We start from the raw sequence: 21,874 nt of genomic DNA on the forward strand, positions 1-21,874 counted from the left end.
TAGTTGAAGACATACCCTCATATATTTTCAAAACTGACTTTTTTTTTTAATTAATAGTCTGGATTTCAGATGAAAATTCATTTTAGGGAGAATTGATGTAATGCAATTGTTGCTCTGATTTCCAGAGGAGGTAACTCTTCCATACCCAGAACGAGAAAGTCCATATGATTTTGACTTTACCAAGGATGAGAAAAACTTAACTGTCCTACCTATATTCTTAAGGATATACGTGGCACTTCTGAATTTTTTTCTAAAATTATTATTTCATCTTCTCAATATGATGAGTTCCTATATGATTTCTAAAATAGGTGTAATTTTATATTGTAGTAATTGATAACCGTAATTTGTATATTGGCCTGGGTAGTTCAGTGGTTAGATCACCTAACTATATTGCTCAGGCCCTGGGTTTGATACCTGATTGATCCAAAGATTTTTCTCTCCTTTGCTACAGTAAAACTTAAGAGCTGACTTTACATTTTTACTTGCAACAACCAGGAACTATAAAAAAAAAAAAGCTCTCTAAAACAGACATGGTAATATACCTCCAGATTTTTTGTAGAAACAAAATAGAATGCAAGTGAATTGCATGTGAAATTTAACCAAAAAAAATATTTATACATATTGAGAAATGCTGTGCATGTCCTCAGTATAAAGAATACCTGTGGTTGAAATTAAAGGAGAGAAAAATGTTTAATTAAACAGAGAGAATTCACTGGAATCCTCCTCCCCAAAAAGATATTATTTTTGAACAGGAGTGTCAACTCTTCAACCATTCTTTAAATACTGTAGAGGGAAACACTCCTTGAAATTATATAGATTCACTTGAAGATGATTTTAAATCCCATTATTACATAACCAAACTTTTCTACAATCATCAGATTTTTGTTCATTATATATTTCTTCTCAACCAGTGAATTTCAAGTACACTTGTTGTAAACCAATCCTTTAGTATGCTACGGTTATGATGTATGCATGTGATACTTTTAATTCCTATTCTTTTCCTGGACATTTTCAAGGTAAATAGAATTTTTAAAGTTTCTATACACACATACTTAATGTTTCTCCAGTACAATGTGCCTAACAGCATATAACAAGTTTTTGCATATACCGGTAGTACAGATTCACTGAATTTGAATTTATTTGATTGCCAAGAGCCTTTTGTAAATAAGGAATAAGAACTGTCTGATTCACAGGTGTGCATTGCTTACCTATGCAAGTGATGGCTACTTTCAAAACTTCGTCTGATTAAATTTCCAGTCAAAACATTGCTTTATATTCCCCAAAAGACGGAACCAAGATTTGTTTCATCCCACTCAAATTTAGTCAGACACAAAATTTACCTCTTCGTCGTCAAAACTAAGTACCTCTCCTTGTCACGTTTAAATTCAGTACCACACCGATCTACTAGAATGATCATCTACAACGCAAACAAACTTTCATGTAATTGTCATTTTACCTGAGAGAGCCTTTCTGCAGTAATTTCCCTATAGTAGTGTTCTTGTACAGGTGAGAACCCTCTTCCGAGTGACTTGGAAGACTAAAATGTTCTTTAAAGAAGTTTGACAAAAAATATCTGATTATGACAAGAGCTCCAAGTTGTGTAAAACATCTTTTGTGATTTATTCAAAACCTTCTTTAGAATTTTTTGCTGAGTGGTGATTTAAGGATAGAAATTATGGTGGTATGCTGTGTTCATGCATGCATGGAGGAGATACATTATTGAGACTTTGTGAAATAAGATGGACCATTAATTCAAGTGAAAACAATTTACATAGTGCTTTCCGACTTATCTGATTATCTTAAGAAAACATTGAAATATTATTTAAACGGGGGATATTGAAATTGTTACGCTACTTATTTTTTAATTTACAGCTAAAATGATTCAATGAAGGAGAGGTGGAACAGCAATGAAATTAAGCTACATCATTGCTCACAGCTTTGCAGTTGTACATTGCATTAAAAATACACATAACACGGACCAAGAAATGGGTAGATGGTTAAAAAAAAAGAAGAATGAAATAAACATGCTGCTCAAACATGATATATTATACTCCTACCTATAAAACATTTTTGCATAAATTTCAGGGTATAATAATTAAATCATGACAAGATATAAGAAAGGTCGAGATACACATATTCATGCAGGGAATGCAATCCTTAAAATCATCTAGCTAAGACAAACTTTTACCAAAGCAGGGTGGAGAACTTGAATTGATGCAGAGAAAGCACGGAAGGAAAATAATAAACCTGGGAGGGATACATTGGAAAACAAAACTAAAAAATAGTATACACATATCAATGAAATGAGTTGACTTCAACAGTAATTAGTGAGATGTGGACTTCTAAATTACAACAAATTCCTCTCTTGTACGACATTTTTGTTTTAAGTTTCACTGGCAGAGATGATACATAAATTAAGCCTCCTATTAGTTTTCAAGTTTCAGTATATAGACAAAGCCATGCATGGTTTATGAAGATATCTATATGTTTTATAGCTATCCATCTCAAGGTAATAATTATGTAAAGGAAAAAAATAATAAATTTATGTCACACTATATTTGTGTTATATTTCTCCATCACAATAGATCATTTGCATTTTTAACAAATGTTTAATGGATGCAATTTTTCTTTAAGAATGACACAACATGGGTTGAAATACACCCTTATGTAATAAAAATCAACATCGACAGGAAAAGATGTTTTTGGTGCGGGGATATGAATTACTTTGTACTCTGAGCTCTCAATGCAGGTCCATCAGTGTTTAGGACTTCTGCTGTTTTTGCAGTACTTCTCTGAATGCTGGTTACAAAAGGGACTCAAATGAATATGTCAACATGACAACACAGTGTATTAACTAGAGATTGTTTTTATGAAAAAGAAATGTCTCCCCAGTCCTCCAAATGGGAAGGGTTCAAAATGAAACCTCCCCCACTTAATGACTGTTTGGTATGGAGTGAAACGCATGAGCAGGAACATAGACATTATGAACTTCAATAAGTCATATAGGAGAAGTGTTCACAAACTATTTTACACTCTCCACCCCTCAGATCCACTGTAACTTTAAGAATAACAATTTGATTCTCCTCTTCCTACAATATGCACATTTGCAAATGGCAATGAAGCATTGTACAAAGTTTCAAGTCTATTAGATAAGTCATAGGAGGAGAAGCATTCATAAACTATTTTAACATCCTCCACCCCTTTTAGATCCACTATAACATTCAGGAAAATAATTGGATTCTCCAGTGTCCTGACAATATGCATGCCCATCTACAAATGACAATGAAGCATTGTACAAATTAAGTTTCAAGTCTATCCGATAAGCCATGTAGGAGGAGAAATATTCACAAGATTTTGTGATGGACTGATGGACAGAAAGTACAAAAACAATATGTCTCCCCCTGGAAGAGGGGAAACATTCACTGTAATAACATTGACCGTCCTCTTGACCTTAAGTAATTCACACGATCAACACATTTTATCTCAATGGTCACCTACATTTGAGCTCAAATATAGAGACCCTTGTCTGAATTAGTCCAGTTTACACCACAGCTTTACTAACTTAATTACAGACCTATTCCAGTAATGTAAGAACTCTATATTGACTGTAGCCGGGGTATGCACTGATAAGGGAACGGTAATTGAGGCCATTTGTTGCTGAATTCTTTTAGTGACTAAGGTATGCATGACACAGATACAATATTGATATGTTTATCCAAAAATCAAGAAAGGATTCTTGGTATTTATTGAAAAATTGATAAATATTAAATAGTTTAAAAGTGTTTTGATAACTTCAATTCTTGAAGGTTAAATTGGAATTTAAAATTTGGTAAAAAGTTGCAAATTGTCAAGTGCTCTTCCTGATTTTTGTATAAACCTTGCAATAGAACGTACACGCACGGGTGATACTGTCACTCACCGATATGTACATTTGTGTCCGTTAAAATTGTCCACTCTTCAGAAGTAGAGTTGGTTTTAAGAGTAATGGAACTGCGTCAACAATATTGTTTGTAAAGGAGATTATTTTTCTTTGTGGGATGTAATCAATTCAAAAATAGGAAATAATCTAATCTATTTTCTTTATTTCCCCTCTTAAGGATGTGTCGTTTAGGAATTTGACAGACATTTTCACATTCTTGGAAGAATTGCTATGTGAGTCTCAACAGGAGGTAATATGAATCTCTGTCGGTGGTAATTATGAATCCAGTTTTACCTGGAGATGTGATATGAATGGTAGTGTAACTGATACAAAACTGTGTTGTCAAAAATAGAAAGAATGCAGAATTATCATAAAAGTTTACCTCTTTAAAATACAAAGATTAAAGAATCATGTTCCAGCAACACTGAGACACATTTTAGCAAAAGGTTATTTATTCCCATTTATAGCATCATTATTCTATACCCATTTATAACATTCATATAGAAGAAACTTAATAAGTTCAAAATTTTATCAATATTGTAGCGAAACTGTTTTTAAAGAGATTCTCTACAGCTTTTGCTATAATTTTTATCAATTTATTTAAGACATATTTTCTTTTTTAAAAATATGTGAACTGCAACACTTCACACTGGCATACTTACTTGTAATTCATGAAGCACGGCATAAAGCATCGCAGTCCATAGTGGTGTAAAGCATCGCAGTTCATAGTGGTGTAAAGCATCGCAGTTCATAGTGGTGTAAAGCATCACAGTTCATAGTGGTGTAAAGCATCGCAGTTCATAGTGGTGTAAAGCATCGCAGTCCATAGTGGTGTGTAAAGCATCACAGTTCATAGTGGTGTGTAAAGCATCGCAGTTCATAGTGGTGTGTAAAGCATCACAGTCCATAGTGGTGTAAATTCATAGTGGTGTAAAGCATCGCAGTTCATAGTGGTGTAAAGCATCGCAGTTCATAGTGGTGTGTAAAGCATCGCAGTTCATAGTGGTGTGTAAAGCATCACAGTCCATAGTGGTGTAAATTCATAGTGGTGTAAAGCATCGCAGTCCATAGTGGTGTAAAGCATTGCAGTTCATAGTGGTGTAAAGCATCGCAGTTCATAGTGGTGTAAAGCATCACAGTTCATAGTGGTGTAAAGCATCACAGTTCATAGTGGTGTAAAGCATTGCAGTTCATAGTGGTGTAAAGCATCGCTGTTCATAGTGGTGTGTAAAGCATCACAATCCATAGTGGTGTAAATTCATAGTGGTGTAAAGCATTGCAGTCCATAGTGGTGTAAATTCATAGTGGTGTAAAGCATCGCAGTTCATAGTGGTGTGTAAAGCATCGCAGTCCATAGTGGTGTAAAGCATCGCAGTTAATAGTGGTGTAAATTCATAGTGGTGTAAAGCATCGCAGTTCATAGTGGTGTGTAAAGCATCGCAGTCCATAGTGGTGTAAAGCATCACAGTTCATAGTGGTGTAAATTCATAGTGGGTAAAGCATCACAGTTCATAGTGGTGTAAAGCATCGCAGTTCATAGTGGTGTAAATTCATAGTGGTGTAAAGCATCGCAGTCCATAGTGGTGTAAAGCATCGCAGTCCATAGTGGTGTAAAGCATCGCAGTTCATAGTGGTGTAAATTCATAGTGGTGTAAAGCATCGCAGTCCATAGTGGTGTAAAGCATCGCAGTTCATAGTGGTGTAAATTCATAGTGGTGTAAAGCATCGCAGTCCATAGTGGTGTAAAGCATCGCAGTTCATAGTGGTGTAAAGCATCGCAGTTCATAGTGGTGTAAAGCATTGCAGTTCATATTACCAGCCCTCATGTATTTTTAAAAATGCAATTCTTATCTTTACATTCTACTTTCATTTTTGTCAGAAAGTTCCCTGCCATTAGACATTCCATGTGATTTATCAAGATTCATACACACATTGTTTACAACTGCATTGCATTCATGAGGAAATGACTGTCGTTACAATTTGTAAAAACATCAAAAGCAAAAACATTGAAAATGTAAGTACATATGTATTTTCAAATATGAATAAGATATATTTTTGTTTTGGTTTTTAGGTGGATGTATATATCTATACCCTGGATGATATAAATAGATATATTTGCTGTGCATGCATGAATTCAGCTGCATTCTATCTTATCAGATTAATAATATTTATTACAGCATTACTGAGACATTGCTTATTACTCTTTTTAAAAAAAATTTTGCATTGTATGAAAATAAAAAATCTCCCGTCTGGCCAAGGGTATGCTATATGTTTTAAGACTTAACAGTTGATAAGCATGCAAACAAAAATCAGAAAAAAATCAATTGTGAAAGGTGCACATGTGCCTTTTAAGATACCAGCTACTTATTCATATTGAGCAGTGATATTTGGAAAGAAATTGATTTCTATTTTATGCTTTAGATTTTATCAAAACCTAAGATAAAAATTAACAAAATGAATTTTCTTTGATATTAAGTCCTACCTGAAGTTTGGAAGTCTTATCAAATCTGTTCTGGTGCCCTGAGAACTGCTGTACCCAGACACCTATGGATTTAATCAATGGTTTTCTTTACTTGGGTACAACAAAAAATATTATGATATGTTCACTGCAGTCTTATTAAAATCAGATCCTAAGAATACATCGCACTGGTAAATGAGAAAGTTTCCCAGTTTACTTTCGGAAGGTCAATGGTCTCTTCCTAGGTACATTGTATCTGGGTTCTCTCTTCCACCTATAAAAACTGGGCACCACCAGATAACTGAAAAATTGTTGAGTGTGGCGAAAAACATCAATCAATCCTCAGTATATTCAAGTTTGTTCAAATCATGGCCCGGGGGGGAAGGAGGGAAGGATGGAGCCTGAGTGGGGGATCAAAGTTTTACATAATACATGTATATTGGAAAAATTTCAAATTTTTTTTTTCTCAAGAACAAAGAGCTTAATGATCAGTCATATCAATGTACAAGCATTCTCAGGTAGTCAGATTCAAGTTTATTCAAATCATGGCCCTCAGGAGAGTAGGGTGGAGCCACAATAGGAAATCAAAGTGTTACATGGAAATATATATATGGGAATTCTTTCTGATGAAGAACAGCAGGGTCAGAGAGAGGAGAGAGAGAGAGAGAAAGAGTGTTGATTTACTGGGAAAAGGCGATAAAGCTGCAGTACGTGTCTTCCTTTAGGATTTGTGTACAAGGCTTATTGTCTTAATAACCCTGGGGATTATTTGCCCGTTTAATCATGAAAAACAGAATATCAACATTTTATTCTCTACAAAACATTTATAACACCCAAACATATTGTAGTAGTAATTAGAATTCCTCATTTTGTCTCGCGTTTTGATTAAGATCAGGGGATGTCAATATCGTGTCTGATTAAAAGAAACACCGACACTGAAATAATTATAGACAACTGCAGTGTCGTATTTCTGGTCTTGGTTCATATTGTCAGTGTGGGATAAAAAAACGTGAAAATCATAAAGAGCCAACGTTTTTCTTCTCTGTCTGATCGTTGTAATACTTGTCTCACGCAGATTGATGTCTGGAACAAAGTAAAGGGCAAAAACTCCTTCAAGTTGTCTACAAATGATGACTGCAACTGAGTTGTCTTTCTTGAAAATATATTCATGCAATTTTTGTACCACTCTTTGAAAAATGTTTAGTACTATCAAAGCAAAAAATTTACTGCAAAACCATTTTGTACCCCCAAATACTTTTGCATTGGCAATTCAAAATTTTGCCTCATGAAGCAAAAAATTGCATTTTTTTTTTTTTATCACTGATGGATAGCGCCAAGCAGCTAAGTACTTTAAACCAGTTATATTCTTTTCCAAAGTAATAACTGTATAGTTAGTAGTATATATGACTACATTTTCAATTTACACCAAAACCAAATGAACAGTAAATCAACCATTGATATGTTACAGTATAAATACTCCTGAATTAAACTAACACATGTATATAGCTATATATGATGGGGAAAAAATCAAGTATTTCTGCTACATACAATCCATGGAATTATGACCTTGCAGATTAATCTGAATTAATGTTGAATTATATATAATTCAACAAACAAAAACATATCCACATTATAACTACTGATTACATATATATACACACACACACACACACACACACACACACACATACACACACACACACATATAACAAGTCAGGGGAGTATGTATACATAATTTATATGAATAGAATTTATATATAGATACATGCATATGGATAAGATCTAAAGAAAAATCAAAGATTAAACATACAATTGTTACAAGCCTACCTTTCACTGGTCTGCTTGTGGGAATTTGCCTTGGAGTACGTTAGATTAAAAGCAGTTCTGTAATGATTGAATTATCAAATCATCAGATTGACTGTTTGGAAATTCAGGTGCGTACTTGTATCAGGTGTCAATTGGATTATTCACACAGTATAATTAATCCTGCCTTTGTCGACGTAGATTAAAAACTAAATAAATTATAGCAATTGTTAACATTTACATTTAAAAGAAACTCTCAAATTTCCAAACATTAGTCTAACCAGGTGGTATTAATTTGACCAGACATATATCTGAAGTCGCTTAAATGTAAGGTATGTTATTGGTTAAACGGGTCAATTTTGTGTTGTATAGTCTAGAAGTTTAAATAGTCGCTGAAAAAATAAAGGTTTGGTTTTTTATTTTTTTTTTTTTTTTTTTAGGTGAACATACCAGATTATGTCAATTAACATTTGACTTGAATTTTTTTGTAAAAAAATGTTTTGATTAAATATATCTAATAGATTGTAAAAATATTAATTTTAAAGTCCTTGTTGTAAGATAAATAAATTTACTTGGTAAGAAGGTTCCTCTCCAGAGTTATTGTAGGAAAAGCACTGTTCAAGCAATCCAATCACTAAATATTTACAAATGCTATTCAATCAGGTATACTTTCATTAATTATACATAGGGTGACATTCTCTCCACAAAAATATTGCCCTATGGAGCAGGAAATATTACCTTTATGGCCAGTTTTATTTTATGACCATTTCTCAGATGGTCAAAGAGTGATACACAGTACTTGGTGAGGCAGGTTGAAATAATCAGTTTTAATCAGTTCACTGGAGGCTAGAACATCAAATGGATGAAATAGAGCATTGACCCTGGTGGTAATCACTAGTGGACAGTGGTCAGGCACTGATGGAGGTCGCCTTGTAAGTTGCTGGGATATAGGTTTAGCTAGATATAAAATTGAGTAATTCTTGAAGGACTGAGGTCATTGAAATACTCATTTACTTTCTCTGGAACCATTCCATATTATGAATTAGAGATTAGGCTTTTAAACATCATAATCGGCTGCTTCTTCAATGAAAATGGAACTCAAGAAATATTCATACCTTGTGATCAGTCATCTAAAAAATTGCTTTGTTAAACACCACTCTTATTCTACACACAAGTACTCTGAGGTTGATATTAAATAGATTGATTGATTGTTTTTTTCTCTATGTCCTGTAGAGAATTTTTCACTCAAATTGAGATGTCACCAGCTACCACAGATGTAGACCTATGCTTAGTGCTCATGGCCATTGCAGCGAGGGCTTTTTATTGTGCCAATGTCTGCCGCAACATGGGACCTCCTTTTTAAATTCATATCCGAAAGACCCATGCTTCTCACTTCTAAATGTCGATCGTTTGGTGAAGGGACATGGGCTCGAATTCACAACCTCCCAGTTACATAGATGCTGCTTGAGTCTGTTGTTGACAATAATTATTTATATGGTCTTTGATGATCAAGTCTTCCATCAGTCTACTGGAATTCCCATGGACACAAATTGTGCTCCTTTATTAGCTGACCTGCTTTTATAGTCTTGTGAGGCAGAATTTATTCAAAAGATTCTACATGAGAAGAGAAAATCTCTTGTTCATACATAGAAGATGTTTTATCTATTAACAATGCTCACTTTCATTCACATGTAAATTCAGTATATATCCCAGTGAACTTGAAATAAAAGACATCACAAAGTCTTCCATATCTACTTCATATTAAGATATTTTATTGAACATAGATGTTTTAAATATGGCAAACTTTCAATTCAACTTTATGACAAATTGGATAAATTCAGCTTTCCCATAATCAACTTTACATATATTTATGAAGAATATTCCATTATCACCTGCATATGGTGTTTATGTTTCTCAACTGATTCAATATTTGAAAGCATGTTCTGTGTATGATCAATTATTATATGCCTGTCTTTTTCCTGTAATGGATGCATGTACAACATTGAAATTTGGTCACAATTTCTCCCTCAAGAAGCGTAAAGGTGGGTTTGCATTTCAGCTGGATGGTACATCATGACCTACCTACTATAAGGCTAATAGTAGGTCAAATAGTTTTACATATTGTTTTTGTTATGGATACATTGCCTTGAAATGTAGTCACACAACCTTCCTCTCAGATAAATATAAATTCATTTTCCATTTTAGCTTAATTGGTGCACTGTAACCTACTTTATGGCTAAAAGTAGATCAAGTAATTTTCTGGACTTTTCCTCATGAATAGATATTGCACTGAAATTTTGTCATCACTGTCTGACAGGCATATGATATACTATTTGAGGTACTCTTGTTAAATCAAGACAGGCTACTGAAAATAGTTAATGTTACAGGGGTTTCAACAGTTTTGTTTCAAGTCAGCATTTTACAAATTCCATGGTCATTATGATGATTTAATTTATGAAATAATCCTGTTGTTAGTTCGATTGTTGTCTAATGTGTTTCATGCCAATTGTAAGTCCATTCTTTACACACTGATTCCTACTCTGGATTACTCTGTTCACCTGATCAAGAAATAGGACTCATGGTGGGTGTGACTAGTCTACAGGATGCTTACTCCTCCTAGGCATTTGATTCCACCTCTGGTGTGACAATAGGCCTGTGTTTGCCTACTCTCAGTTTTGTAGTCAGGTGCTCTACCAACTGAGCTATCTGGCCTCCACTGAACCTGTCTGACCGCTACATTCCTTTCTCCTTTCTTCACTGTGGAAGACATCAACTCAGATTCTATTTGCTCATGGCAGGACTTTCACCTGCAAGTTCAGGGATGGTCAATGGCACCAACTGTAACCAGAAGGGAAAATATACCAGAGACTAGACATGGATTCATTCCCGGCCCTCTCCCCCTGATTCTCTAGTCAGGCGCTCTACCAACTGAGCAATCTGGCCACTAGAGATCGAACCCGTCTGACTGCTACACATGATAAAGTGGCACAACCAAATCCGAAACCACTTCACCCATATCCTGCAAAAAAACTACTTATGGTGCTCATAAGCACACAGTCACGCTGATGGCATTAAGCAGTGGCAATCAATGGCTAATATTTCAATACCAAGGTGATTTTGCTACTTTAAAACATTTGGTGTATTTGACAACGGCTCACAATATCACACTAAATAATGACATCACACTACCAATTTGACCATTTATGTTGAAGAAAGCATCCATGGCCATTCCATAGTTTTTCCAACTTGTAGGAAATGTGATTTTACAATGACTCATGTACATTTAGTAGTGTAAATATAAGGTTTAATTGTTGATCACAGGTTATTCAATTTGTCTGCACACCGTTGCATATTTATCAGCACATAGATGTCAAAAAATAAACATGCAATGTTTAATGGGTAGCAGTAGGCTGTGGCAGTAAAATGATCTCTCTCTCTCTCTCTCTCTCTCTCTCTCTCGCTCTCTCTCAGATGATACCAACCTTTTTAAAAAAAAGAAAAAAGATACTGCATGCAATGAATTAAAATCACTTTGATTTGATAGTCTAAGAATTTATTAATTTCAAAAGTTATATTTTTTGTTCATAAAGATCAAAGACTTGTTTTAAAAGATATGCACCACAATTTTAAGTATGCTGTGACTTAGATGTTTATGAAAGATGAAACTTTATTGCTTAAGTGGACTAAATGCAAAATTATTATCCACCATACATGTATGTGTGTGTCAAAATATGAAAATTTCTCGCAAACTTGGATAATTTTCTTTAACCTAGCTAGTATAACATGTATAAAATTGTAACATAATCCAAACTTTTTTTCTCTCCATAAATACATTAATTTCTTTGATTGAAAGATTTTGAACTGTTTTGAATTGGAATGTGTACCATCAAATCAGTGCGTAGACCATATAGGTGTATGTACTGAGAAACTATCGGGAAAAAGGTTGGGACAGCTGACTCCGAATGAAACAATAAAATTCTTTGTTTCTGATAAAATATACTTGTATATTTCTAATCTGTGCGTCATTTACATTTGAATTGTGCACCACCTAAACCCCAGTGGCAATATGTTTGTTTAATCAGATTCATGACATATCCTCTTCAGCCTTGGGGAGGCACATACAGCACGAGTGTACAGTTTTCAAATGATAAGACGCATTCATTCAGCAAAATGACCAAATAAGGAGTGTGTACGCTTGCAGGAGTACTCAGTTGTTATTTTTCTATAAAAAGATGGTAGATTTAAAATATATAATTATTCTGACACTGGAGAGTTAAATCCTTCCTGATTTGAAGATGACGTTGACATTGATAGAATAGTTTCCTCATTTCATCATCAGCGTAACTGTGTCAGGCTAATGACGGTACGAGATAAACCTATTTCTAGAGGATTAAACAGTACCACCTGGTGATCATTTGCATTCTACTAATTTTAATTATAGTATGTACACAGTAAGTACTGATATTTTTGCTTCAATTCTTGACTTGGAACTTCAATGAAATATTTCCGCAAACTTGTTTAAAAGCACGTACATAGAAAAAGGAATATCATACAAGATTCATGTAAAGAGATTCAAGGTTGTGTTCAAGTGGTCACTGTACACTAAAACTTCAGACACAGTAAAATTATTAAATGCTTTAAATTCAGAGTTATAGAACTTTTCTTTTTTTTTCCCAATGAAATACGGTACAGTAAACATGATTAGTGCGACGTGGAAAATTATATTTATGTAAGTGGTAGCACTAACTAGATACATTTACATGTATATATTTCAGTTGCCCTTCAAAAAATTATCCATTTAGGATTGATGTATGTGTGAAGGAATTTAACTAGAATATATTCAATATGTACGAGACGTATGTGTAATTTAAGAATTGAATAGCTTAGATTAATATATAATTGATTGATTTAATTTCTATGGAGACTGTTTACATGCATTACACCAGAACTCATGAATACATCATGAGGCGAGGTGAGAAGTGCTGCTAATTAACATACTGGATGGAAAGTCCAGGTTTTTTTTTTATTTAACTGACATTTGATCTTGAGGTTCATAAGTTCTTGTTCTAGTTAACGGCTTGTTGTGGGAGTGCAAGAATGACATAAAACGACCAGAATGCCTCTGTTTCATGACCAGTGGTTTGATTCATTGTAGATCTTTTACCCGTCAGCGATCAATCAAAGATTTCATGTGATGAAGGAATTCTAATGTGAACAGTTCACTCGTTTTCTAGAGACTATTGGAATTATTTGACACAGGTAAGGAAAATAGACATAATTACATCATTAGAAATTTTTTTAAAACTAAAAATGTATTGCGTACATTATCATTTTTTTAATAATAGATTTTTAAAACAGGGAGAAAATGTTGTCAAAATTGGATGTCAGTTTCAGCTATTAGATGTTCAGTTAAATTTGAGCACTTCAGCTCTTCAGACTGACCTACTAATAATATATGACACTTGTACACCATAACAGTTATACAGTTCAACGTCCTCATAAAAATATACCAACCACACCATACTTTTCTAGCCCTAAAGCGATTGAGAAACATTTTGGGATGGAAGGGGGGGGGGGGGGGGGGGGGCGGGGCTGATTCATAATAATGAGGGGTGTAAATTGACGGGTTATTATCAGATCTTTATGTATACGTACCAGAAAACTTTTGAATTTGTATATTTTATTGTCATGATCATTATCTATGTGTAACGCATTCAAGTATGGAAATTTACAATGCCAGTAACGGTGTTGGCATGCCATTGCATGAATGAAGTGTCACAAAGTGGGTTAAAATATTTATAACTACCCGTTAATCAGATAAGTCCTTAAGGTTCAATCGTTCTTGCAGGAGATCATAATGAGTGGCCACTGCAAACAAACTATAACTACAGTATTTATCTACCGTGTTGTTTAACAATAAATACTTTCAAGGGTTACAGTTGGTACACATACAAGTGATTTTGTGACATTTTACAGGTCGACTGCTCATCAAACCCTGTCATTCGCGGACCTCAGCATGAACAACAATAAGTAAGTACATATAATTATGTGTGTGTGTTACTTACATATGTATATATACATGTATATATATATATAAATATAATTATGCCTCAATCATTGCTTTAAGAACATAGATATATTCATGTATATATATGAACTATTTTGATATGTATCATTGTAACAATTGTATATGGTTGTATATGAATATATATAGTTATTCTTGGAACTCCGAGGTTGATTTCAAATCAAGGTCAGCTATTTCTATGTTAACGCAGGTATTCTAAAACCCATAAATAAAATCAAAATGTTAATATTTATATACACATGCCTATATAATATATATATATATATATATATATATATATATATATATATATATATATATATATATATATATATATATCTTGTGGAATGATTAGGAATAAACATAATTGCCGTTTTTCTTTTTCTTCACTGAATATATGTTGCCATGGTTTCTGTGAATTTTGATATTACTGGTTTGTTAGTTTTGTACTCAGAAGGAGGAAATTGATAGAAATCCACAAAAACTAGAATTAATCTACGTTAACTGTTTTTGTGAATATCTTGGAAGTTGAACAAATTTCTACATATAATAAATGATTTTCTTTTATTTCAAAATGAACACATTATACAAATATAGCATGTAAAGGTCAATCTATTGGTTTTATCACATCAACCAAAAAGCACAATATCGACCAATGATGAACTCTTGGTTGTTGTGCAGTAAAACCATGGGATTGACTGAAATAAATGTGCAACAATTACTTTTAAAAAAATTCCAGATTTACTTTTGGAACTATGAAATTTATATAAATATCATTAATTGTGCCATGCTATACAATATTCAGCCAATAGATTTTTCTTGATTATGAGCTCCATCTCACATGGGTGTAGTAATTAATGGAAGAAAAATTGAGCTCCTTACTAATTAATATCTGAATACATTATGATTTAGATGATTTAGTTTGTTATGGAGGAATTCTAATAAACATATTACCCATAATGAAGCAGCACTATACCGCTGTTACTACTAGCATGCTTCGCAGTTTTCTGCCACAGCTAGATTATTCAAATAATTAATCCTCCTGTATTGGAATAGTTTTCAGTGACTAATTTTTTTAATATTGCTTTTAATATCTAGCTAAAAGACAATTCTATTTTATCTACAAACTGTTTTAAAGTGTATAATTACAATCATATGCATGTACCATCATTTTTTATGTAGGACATTGTTGTTTTTACTTTGAATTGTATACTTTTTTATGTAAAGCGCTTTAGAGATTTTTAATTGATTAGGGTGCTATATAAGTCTTAATAATATTGTATTGTATTATAAAATTTTGTCATGCAGCAAAAAAATGGTTATTTTTCATTTCTTGTACCTGGTACTTATAAATATATATAGCAAATATTGCATCATATTATTCATTCATTATTTTTATTTTCTATGGTTTTTTTTTTTTTTTTGGTTGCAGTTTTGATCCATTTCAAATATTTGAGGTAAGAAATTGCTTTATTGCCATATCCTTCCCTGTTTGTATTTATCAATGAACTTAAATTGAACTTTTTATTCTTATAAACAGATTCACATGTGGTTTTCTTTGAAAATACTCCCAGGGCATGCCCAAGCCCACCAAATTATAATTAACCCACTATGTAATTTTAAAAAAAAATTTTTTTACAAATCATATCTGAAGTTAATAGCAAATGATGTTTGATGTTCATACAAATGTAAATACAATGCATATGTTTAAATCAGAAATTTATTCAAACAATTTGAAATTTTTATGATGTATTTCATCAGACTTTGATTATCTTTAATATCTAAGGAGTACATTGAGTCTAAGGAGTACATCGAGGGGTTTCTTCTTTTATAGGTGACTCACGACCCTTGTGCCGTTCTCTATGTCCGAGTCGTGCGTGGAATTCAAATAACAAAGGGCTACTATCAAGATATGTGTAAGTGTATCTATTTGTTCATTGCAAAATACTGCATGACTATTGTAAAAGGGCTAGATTAAAATGGGAAGATCTGAGACCATGGACTCATGTTTACAAGGATTGGCCTTAATTCACACCACTTCCAAATATTGCACAAGTACATGTATAGTTTAAGGGTAATTCCACAAGTGGGGTGATCACCCTTATTTTAATCTATGACATCAGTGTGAAAATCTTTCATTGACAGAAACATAACAATAGTATATTAAAAGCACTTCACACTGTGTTTACATGCTACAGTTACGCTGAACGATGGCTGGGGCCGTTAAGGAAATGGGTTTGGAAATTCCCTCAATGAATTAATTGTATAGCAGTAGATACTGACTCATGTTTGTGTGAACATTCATGTGCCTCTGTATAGACCACAGTTACATGTACCAACGAAATGAACAAAACATGTTTTGACAACCTTTTGCTTTTAAAAAGATAGATAAAAGATATTCTATCACATTTCTCTCTGCAATTTCACTCTGGCAGTAAATTAAAAGACTGTTGAATAATGAATGAAAGAAGTTTTGAAAGGTTTTTTTGTATTTATTCACCTCATATAAGATATATATTTAAATCTGTTTTTCTGTAACCTGTTTGATTTAAATTCAGATCACAATTGGCAATCAGAATGTGAAAAAACCATAAAGAGTTCTGTAATTCTTCTGTGCATGTACGACAAGTAGAATTTTTACTTACATGTCTAGGTCATTCACAACATTTCTGGCATTTTATTTTTATAAAATTATATTTTCTTCTCTATCTAAAGCTTTTGTATGATTTCTGAAATAGGCTTAGATTCTATATTGTAGTGCATATGTAATATCAGTATTACCGTACTTCATATACAGTGTAATATCAGTATTACCGTACTTCATATACAGTGTAATATCAGTATTACCGTACTTCATATACAGTGTAATATCAGTATTACCGTACTTCATATACAGTGTAATATCAGTATTACCGTACTTCATATACAGTGTAATATCAGTATTACCGTACTTCATATACAGTGTAATATCAGTATTACCGTACTTCATATACTGTGAGTGTAATATCAGTATTACCGTACTTCATATACAGTGTAATATCAGTATTACCGTACTTCATATACAGTGTAATATCAGTATTACCGTACTTCATATACAGTGGCCTGCATGCATGGTATACAGTGGCCTGCATGCATGGTTAGCTCAGTGTTTTGGACTTAAGGTCATGCATGGTGTTTCTCGGTAGTGATAATAATGGTTTTCACTATTGCCATATTACTTGGGATCATGATGATTCAATGTCTCCATTGAGTGTCTTTAAGTGTGTGACGTAAACATGACCTCAGACAAATGTTCTTTCAAAGATGAGGAGAGGACCAGGGGATGAAAATCTAAATCTCAAGACTATATTCTTAATACATGTACAGTCAAACTTCGGTATCTCGAAACCCGATATATAAAATACCATGGATCTGTCGAAGTGATTTGGAAGTCCCAACCACCTATTCTTTAAGTATTTTACCCTCTATATCTCGAATCATCAGATATCTCAAAGTTTTTTCTCGGTTACATTGAGTTTGATATAAGCGAAGTTTGACTGTATTTACTGTATACAAAATAAAGCTCCAACTTCTTTTAAGTATGGGAATTTTATATTTGCCATTTTGACACTCGTCACTGACCAACAATAGACAAATCATTCCAGCAATCTTGCTGTTATAAAGTATAATTTCATTTCTCAATAAAAACATTGACCTTTGAACTTGACATAAAACAGAAGAAATGAGTTAAATTAAAAGATGTGAATATAAGGAATAAATATCTAGGTTGTTTGAATGTTTGGGGGATATATTAATTTCTGCACAATCGGTTTCTGACTGATTGCAGTACTGTGTTCCAAATATTGGAACATGCAATATTAATGCATAATTTGCTCAATCATAATATATCTAGCCATTTATCCTTTTATGATTCAACAGAGTACTTTTATAGTTAAATAATTTTACTTTTGTTATACCAGGCTTTAGGTTTTATTGTATGAATTGACGTTATGAAGGGTATATGTACTATATGTTTCAGTGGACACTCCTGACCCCTATGTGGTGTTGATGGTGCATGGAGCTCCAAACTGTTACCAGAGAACAAGTTCAATTGACAACAACATCAATCCAGAATGGAATGAAACATTTAAGTTTTACTTAAATCCTAAATTATGTACTGAAGTGGGTAAGTTCATGGAATATACAAAGAAGGTATATTCTATCATTTAAAAATACTGCTACAGACAAACTTTTTATCAAAAATGAAAGCTGAATTCATGTTTTTGTTAGTAAAATGAATACAAATAACTATGTAGAATGTAATTTAATTATTTCATGATTTCTCAATTAAGTTCAAAACAATGGGGGGAAATTTAGTGAGAATTATATAGGAAAGGCCCGTTAAATATATTTAAACTTTTGAACATCATAGAAAATTTACCATGCCATTATTATATATATATTATATATATATATATATATATATATATATTAGAAATTTTGTATTTGTACTTATTACAACCAAACTAAACCAAAAATTTATATCAACCTTTGTATCCATTTTGTTTGTTTCAAGTGTGGACCATTTGTGGATGATGGTGGCGATTTAAATGTTAGCTTGAAATTAAGTTAATGTATAGGGCAAGTCTTAAATTATTATTTGATTTAATTTAATAAGACTTACAGTTGTCTTTGCATGGTATAGTCTTCTATCCATCTAATTCTTGAGTTTTTCATCACACACTGAACCTTTTTATCAAGTCACGAGTTGATCATGGCATATTTAACAGGTCTCATCAGATTATGTTTTTAACTAATAAAGGAAAAGACCAACTTTAATTTTCATTTAAAAAATCATTTCATTCTCCATTTGGTAAATGTATACACATGTATTGGCTCCTACTTATTATATAATGAACACGCAAGATTTGTTTTTAATGCATGATCTTGAAAATTAATTTGATTTAGAAACAGGATGAAATAGTAGTTCCCATTTTAGAAAAGAGGAGGGTATTATGATGTGCAGTTTTGTTCCTCTTCCTGGTACGGTCTAAACAACAATGATATGCTCTCATGAAGCTCTTGTATATGAGGCTGTTGTTGAGAGGTAATGAAGGGATGAATCGGTCTGACGTGCACATGAAATGGTTTCATAAGGGGTGAGATTAACTCTACCGGATATTGTTGATCACTATCATAACGAGAAATAGAGCAATGAAATCCCAACCACATCTGACTTTTTCAGCAAAGCAAATCTTGATGCTGAAGAGAAATGATTCTATCACATACTTTAACCGTGGTGTTTTTTATTACCTCATTTTAACCTAGCTAGCTTCTAAAAGCCAATCAGAGCAGGAAATGATATGATTATTAGAATTACTTTTTTGAACTTTTGTATTATACATGTACATTTTTATGGAGAAAATAGGATAGAATATTTTATTTTTTATTCAACCAATTTGGCCCCAGAGAAGAGCATCAGGATGAACAAAATCCCAAATCACAAAAACAGGAAGAAAAAACAAAGACAAAAATTATTACACTGCATGCATGATGAACAGAGTTAGCCTTCAAATCTATCAATGCATAAAATACACACAAAACATATGTTCATATAACACAAGCATAGTAACTTTTTTGCAGTAATCAACTTGCATGTTATGCATGCACATAACTAAATTGTACATGTAAAATATCTTGCATGTAATATTACTGTGGGGTACTTTGAATATTCATGATATTTTGCATTGCATCATTTGTAATATTCTTGCAAAATTAATTCACATGGGAAATGATTTTCGCCTAAAAATAATGCTAATCTTTTGTGACTACAAGAAATAGCCACCTTCCTTATGTTGTACAGTGGCCTAATGGTTTGGTTCAAAATTTGTTATGATCCCAACTAGTCACAAATAAAGGGAAATTGAAATGACCATTTCACAAAAATCTTACGATTAATTAGATGAAAATTTTAACACAGTGTAATTCTTTTATATCTCTTTTCTCATATATTTTAACACAGTGAAATTCTTTTCTCATATATTTCTGAATGAACAAAACTAAGTACTATGCACACAATTGATAAAGCTTGCATTCTTACTCAGGGCACCCAGTTGAGTATAAGGCAGAGACAAAAATTGTATCTTAGTTGTAAGGTTTTTTTGTGAAAATGGTCACTCAGGGCTACAACTTTGCAATGAAGAGGCATTAAAACTCATAGTTGACAAAAAGACTACTCATGACCCAAACAGTTTGCTCTGGATGAACCTGAATTGAAGACAATACCACAATCTTCAATTTAAGGTGGCTCACTACACCCAGAAATAGTTTCTCAAATCAATACGAATTGATCTAATTATAAAAGAGATGATGATATACAATAAGTATATATGCCAAAAAGACAAAAAATATACAAATTTCGATAAAACATGATTTTCAAAAAAATAATTTCAACACATATGAACAAAAGACTCTGGGGGATTTGAACTCGAGATCTGCGGTTCACCAGCCCAATGCTTTAACCACTGAGCTACGATGATAGACAAACAAGTCGATCGATACAAATAATTTCAGAAAACATTTAAATCGCCATCTTGTGATGTAGTGTCATAAAGAGTATAAGCTTTAGTGTAGTGAGCTACCTTAAAGAGATTGAATGATTTGCTAGAATCATTTTCTGGACATTAACTTGATCGTGGACAGATTGCTAGAAGTTCAAACTTAATTGATACAAAAGTTGCTGATACTCTGACAGTGTATTTTGACCCTGAACCAAAGTCATTTGCCCATTGTCAAGGACAATAATAAAAATTTGACATATTTCTTGCAGACTTTAACTCTGTACTAGAAAAACATTATAGAAGCTAGCTTATATTTGGTACAAGCTTACTTATGACCAGTGCATCACAACCCTGAGCAACATGGTCATTTTAACCAAGCCACCCTAAAAAATTCCATGTCAAAATTTTTGCAATGAAGAAACACCAGGAGAACAAAATGTCCTTTTTGACCACAAACGAGTTAGGATATCCCCCCCACCCCCAAATCTTCCTTGTGTGTTTCTTGGGTGACTATTGAGGCCCAATTCATATGTCAACAAGAATTTATTGTGAAACAATTGTTGTTACAGAAGTGACATTAATGGATGCTAACTACACCTATGATGAAATGCTTGGAGAACCTCAAAGAATATCTCTACATAGTCTTCCATATGATAAAGTAGACCACACTCTTAAATTCAACGAGGTAAGCAATGTTTCACAAAATGAATTCTAGGTTAGCAATCAAATGCAGTATGTTTTATTCACTGTTATTTCTTTTTTTTCAGACCTCAGAAGTTGTTATTGAAATGTGGGCAAACCACAGGTAGGTGAATTTATTATTTAACTACAGTACTGCAGCACTGTGGAAGGGGGTACATAATGATATTCATGATAGAGATGTCAACAAGTAACAGGCTCTCATGGAAACATCCGATTACCGAACGCAAAAATTGGAACTCAGTTACTTGGGGAAAAGCAGTATGATTAGTGTATACAGTGAAATATTCGCCCCCATTTTATTTTCGCTTCTTTTGCCCTTGTTTTCAGTTTGCGAATTTAAGACTGGGCAAAACTGAATTTTTCACTTATCTCTCTTTTAACACAACTGT

The 21,874-nt window shown here is 33.0% G+C and overlaps 2 protein-coding genes across 19 annotated transcripts in view; one reads left to right on the forward strand and one right to left on the reverse strand.

The window, feature by feature from the left end:
* The window catches only part of LOC125678677 (prostaglandin G/H synthase 2-like), a 52,393-nt gene that overhangs the window by 22,460 nt on the left and 8,059 nt on the right, over window positions 1–21,874 (reverse strand). Inside the window, exons 2-4 of one of the 7 annotated variants that reach the window (XM_056153716.1) lie at window positions 8,205–8,261; window positions 6,402–6,463; window positions 1,457–1,547 (exon numbers count right to left, since the gene is read on the reverse strand). The exons of 1 other annotated variant lie outside the window; for it this stretch is intronic. The gene's annotated coding sequence lies outside the window, so the exon portion shown is untranslated. Of the gene's footprint in view, window positions 1–1,208; window positions 1,420–1,456; window positions 1,548–6,401; window positions 6,464–8,204; window positions 8,262–18,907; window positions 21,301–21,874 lie in introns of those variants that run through there. 5 more of the 7 variants (XM_048917298.2, XM_048917305.2, XM_048917303.2 and 2 more) reach the window with 5 other exon arrangements.
* LOC125678675 (cytosolic phospholipase A2-like) overlaps window positions 1–21,874 on the forward strand; it is a 53,847-nt gene that overhangs the window by 13,793 nt on the left and 18,180 nt on the right. Inside the window, exons 1-8 of one of the 12 annotated variants that reach the window (XM_056153714.1) lie at window positions 929–1,016; window positions 13,336–13,439; window positions 14,157–14,210; window positions 15,677–15,701; window positions 16,079–16,160; window positions 18,263–18,409; window positions 21,353–21,468; window positions 21,551–21,588. In XM_056153714.1, coding sequence (XP_056009689.1) covers window positions 14,197–14,210; window positions 15,677–15,701; window positions 16,079–16,160; window positions 18,263–18,409; window positions 21,353–21,468; window positions 21,551–21,588 — 422 coding nt within the window. In that variant the 5' untranslated portion in view covers window positions 929–1,016; window positions 13,336–13,439; window positions 14,157–14,196. Of the gene's footprint in view, window positions 1–928; window positions 1,017–1,435; window positions 1,507–5,803; window positions 5,934–8,458; window positions 13,440–14,156; window positions 14,211–15,676; window positions 15,702–16,078; window positions 16,161–18,262; window positions 18,410–21,352; window positions 21,469–21,550; window positions 21,589–21,874 lie in introns of those variants that run through there. The other 11 variants (XM_056153713.1, XM_048917293.2, XM_048917289.2 and 8 more) reach the window with 11 other exon arrangements.

The sequence above is a fragment of the Ostrea edulis genome, chromosome 2 (assembly GCF_947568905.1).
Source record: "Ostrea edulis chromosome 2, xbOstEdul1.1, whole genome shotgun sequence".
Taxonomy (NCBI): Eukaryota; Metazoa; Mollusca; class Bivalvia; order Ostreida; family Ostreidae; genus Ostrea; species Ostrea edulis.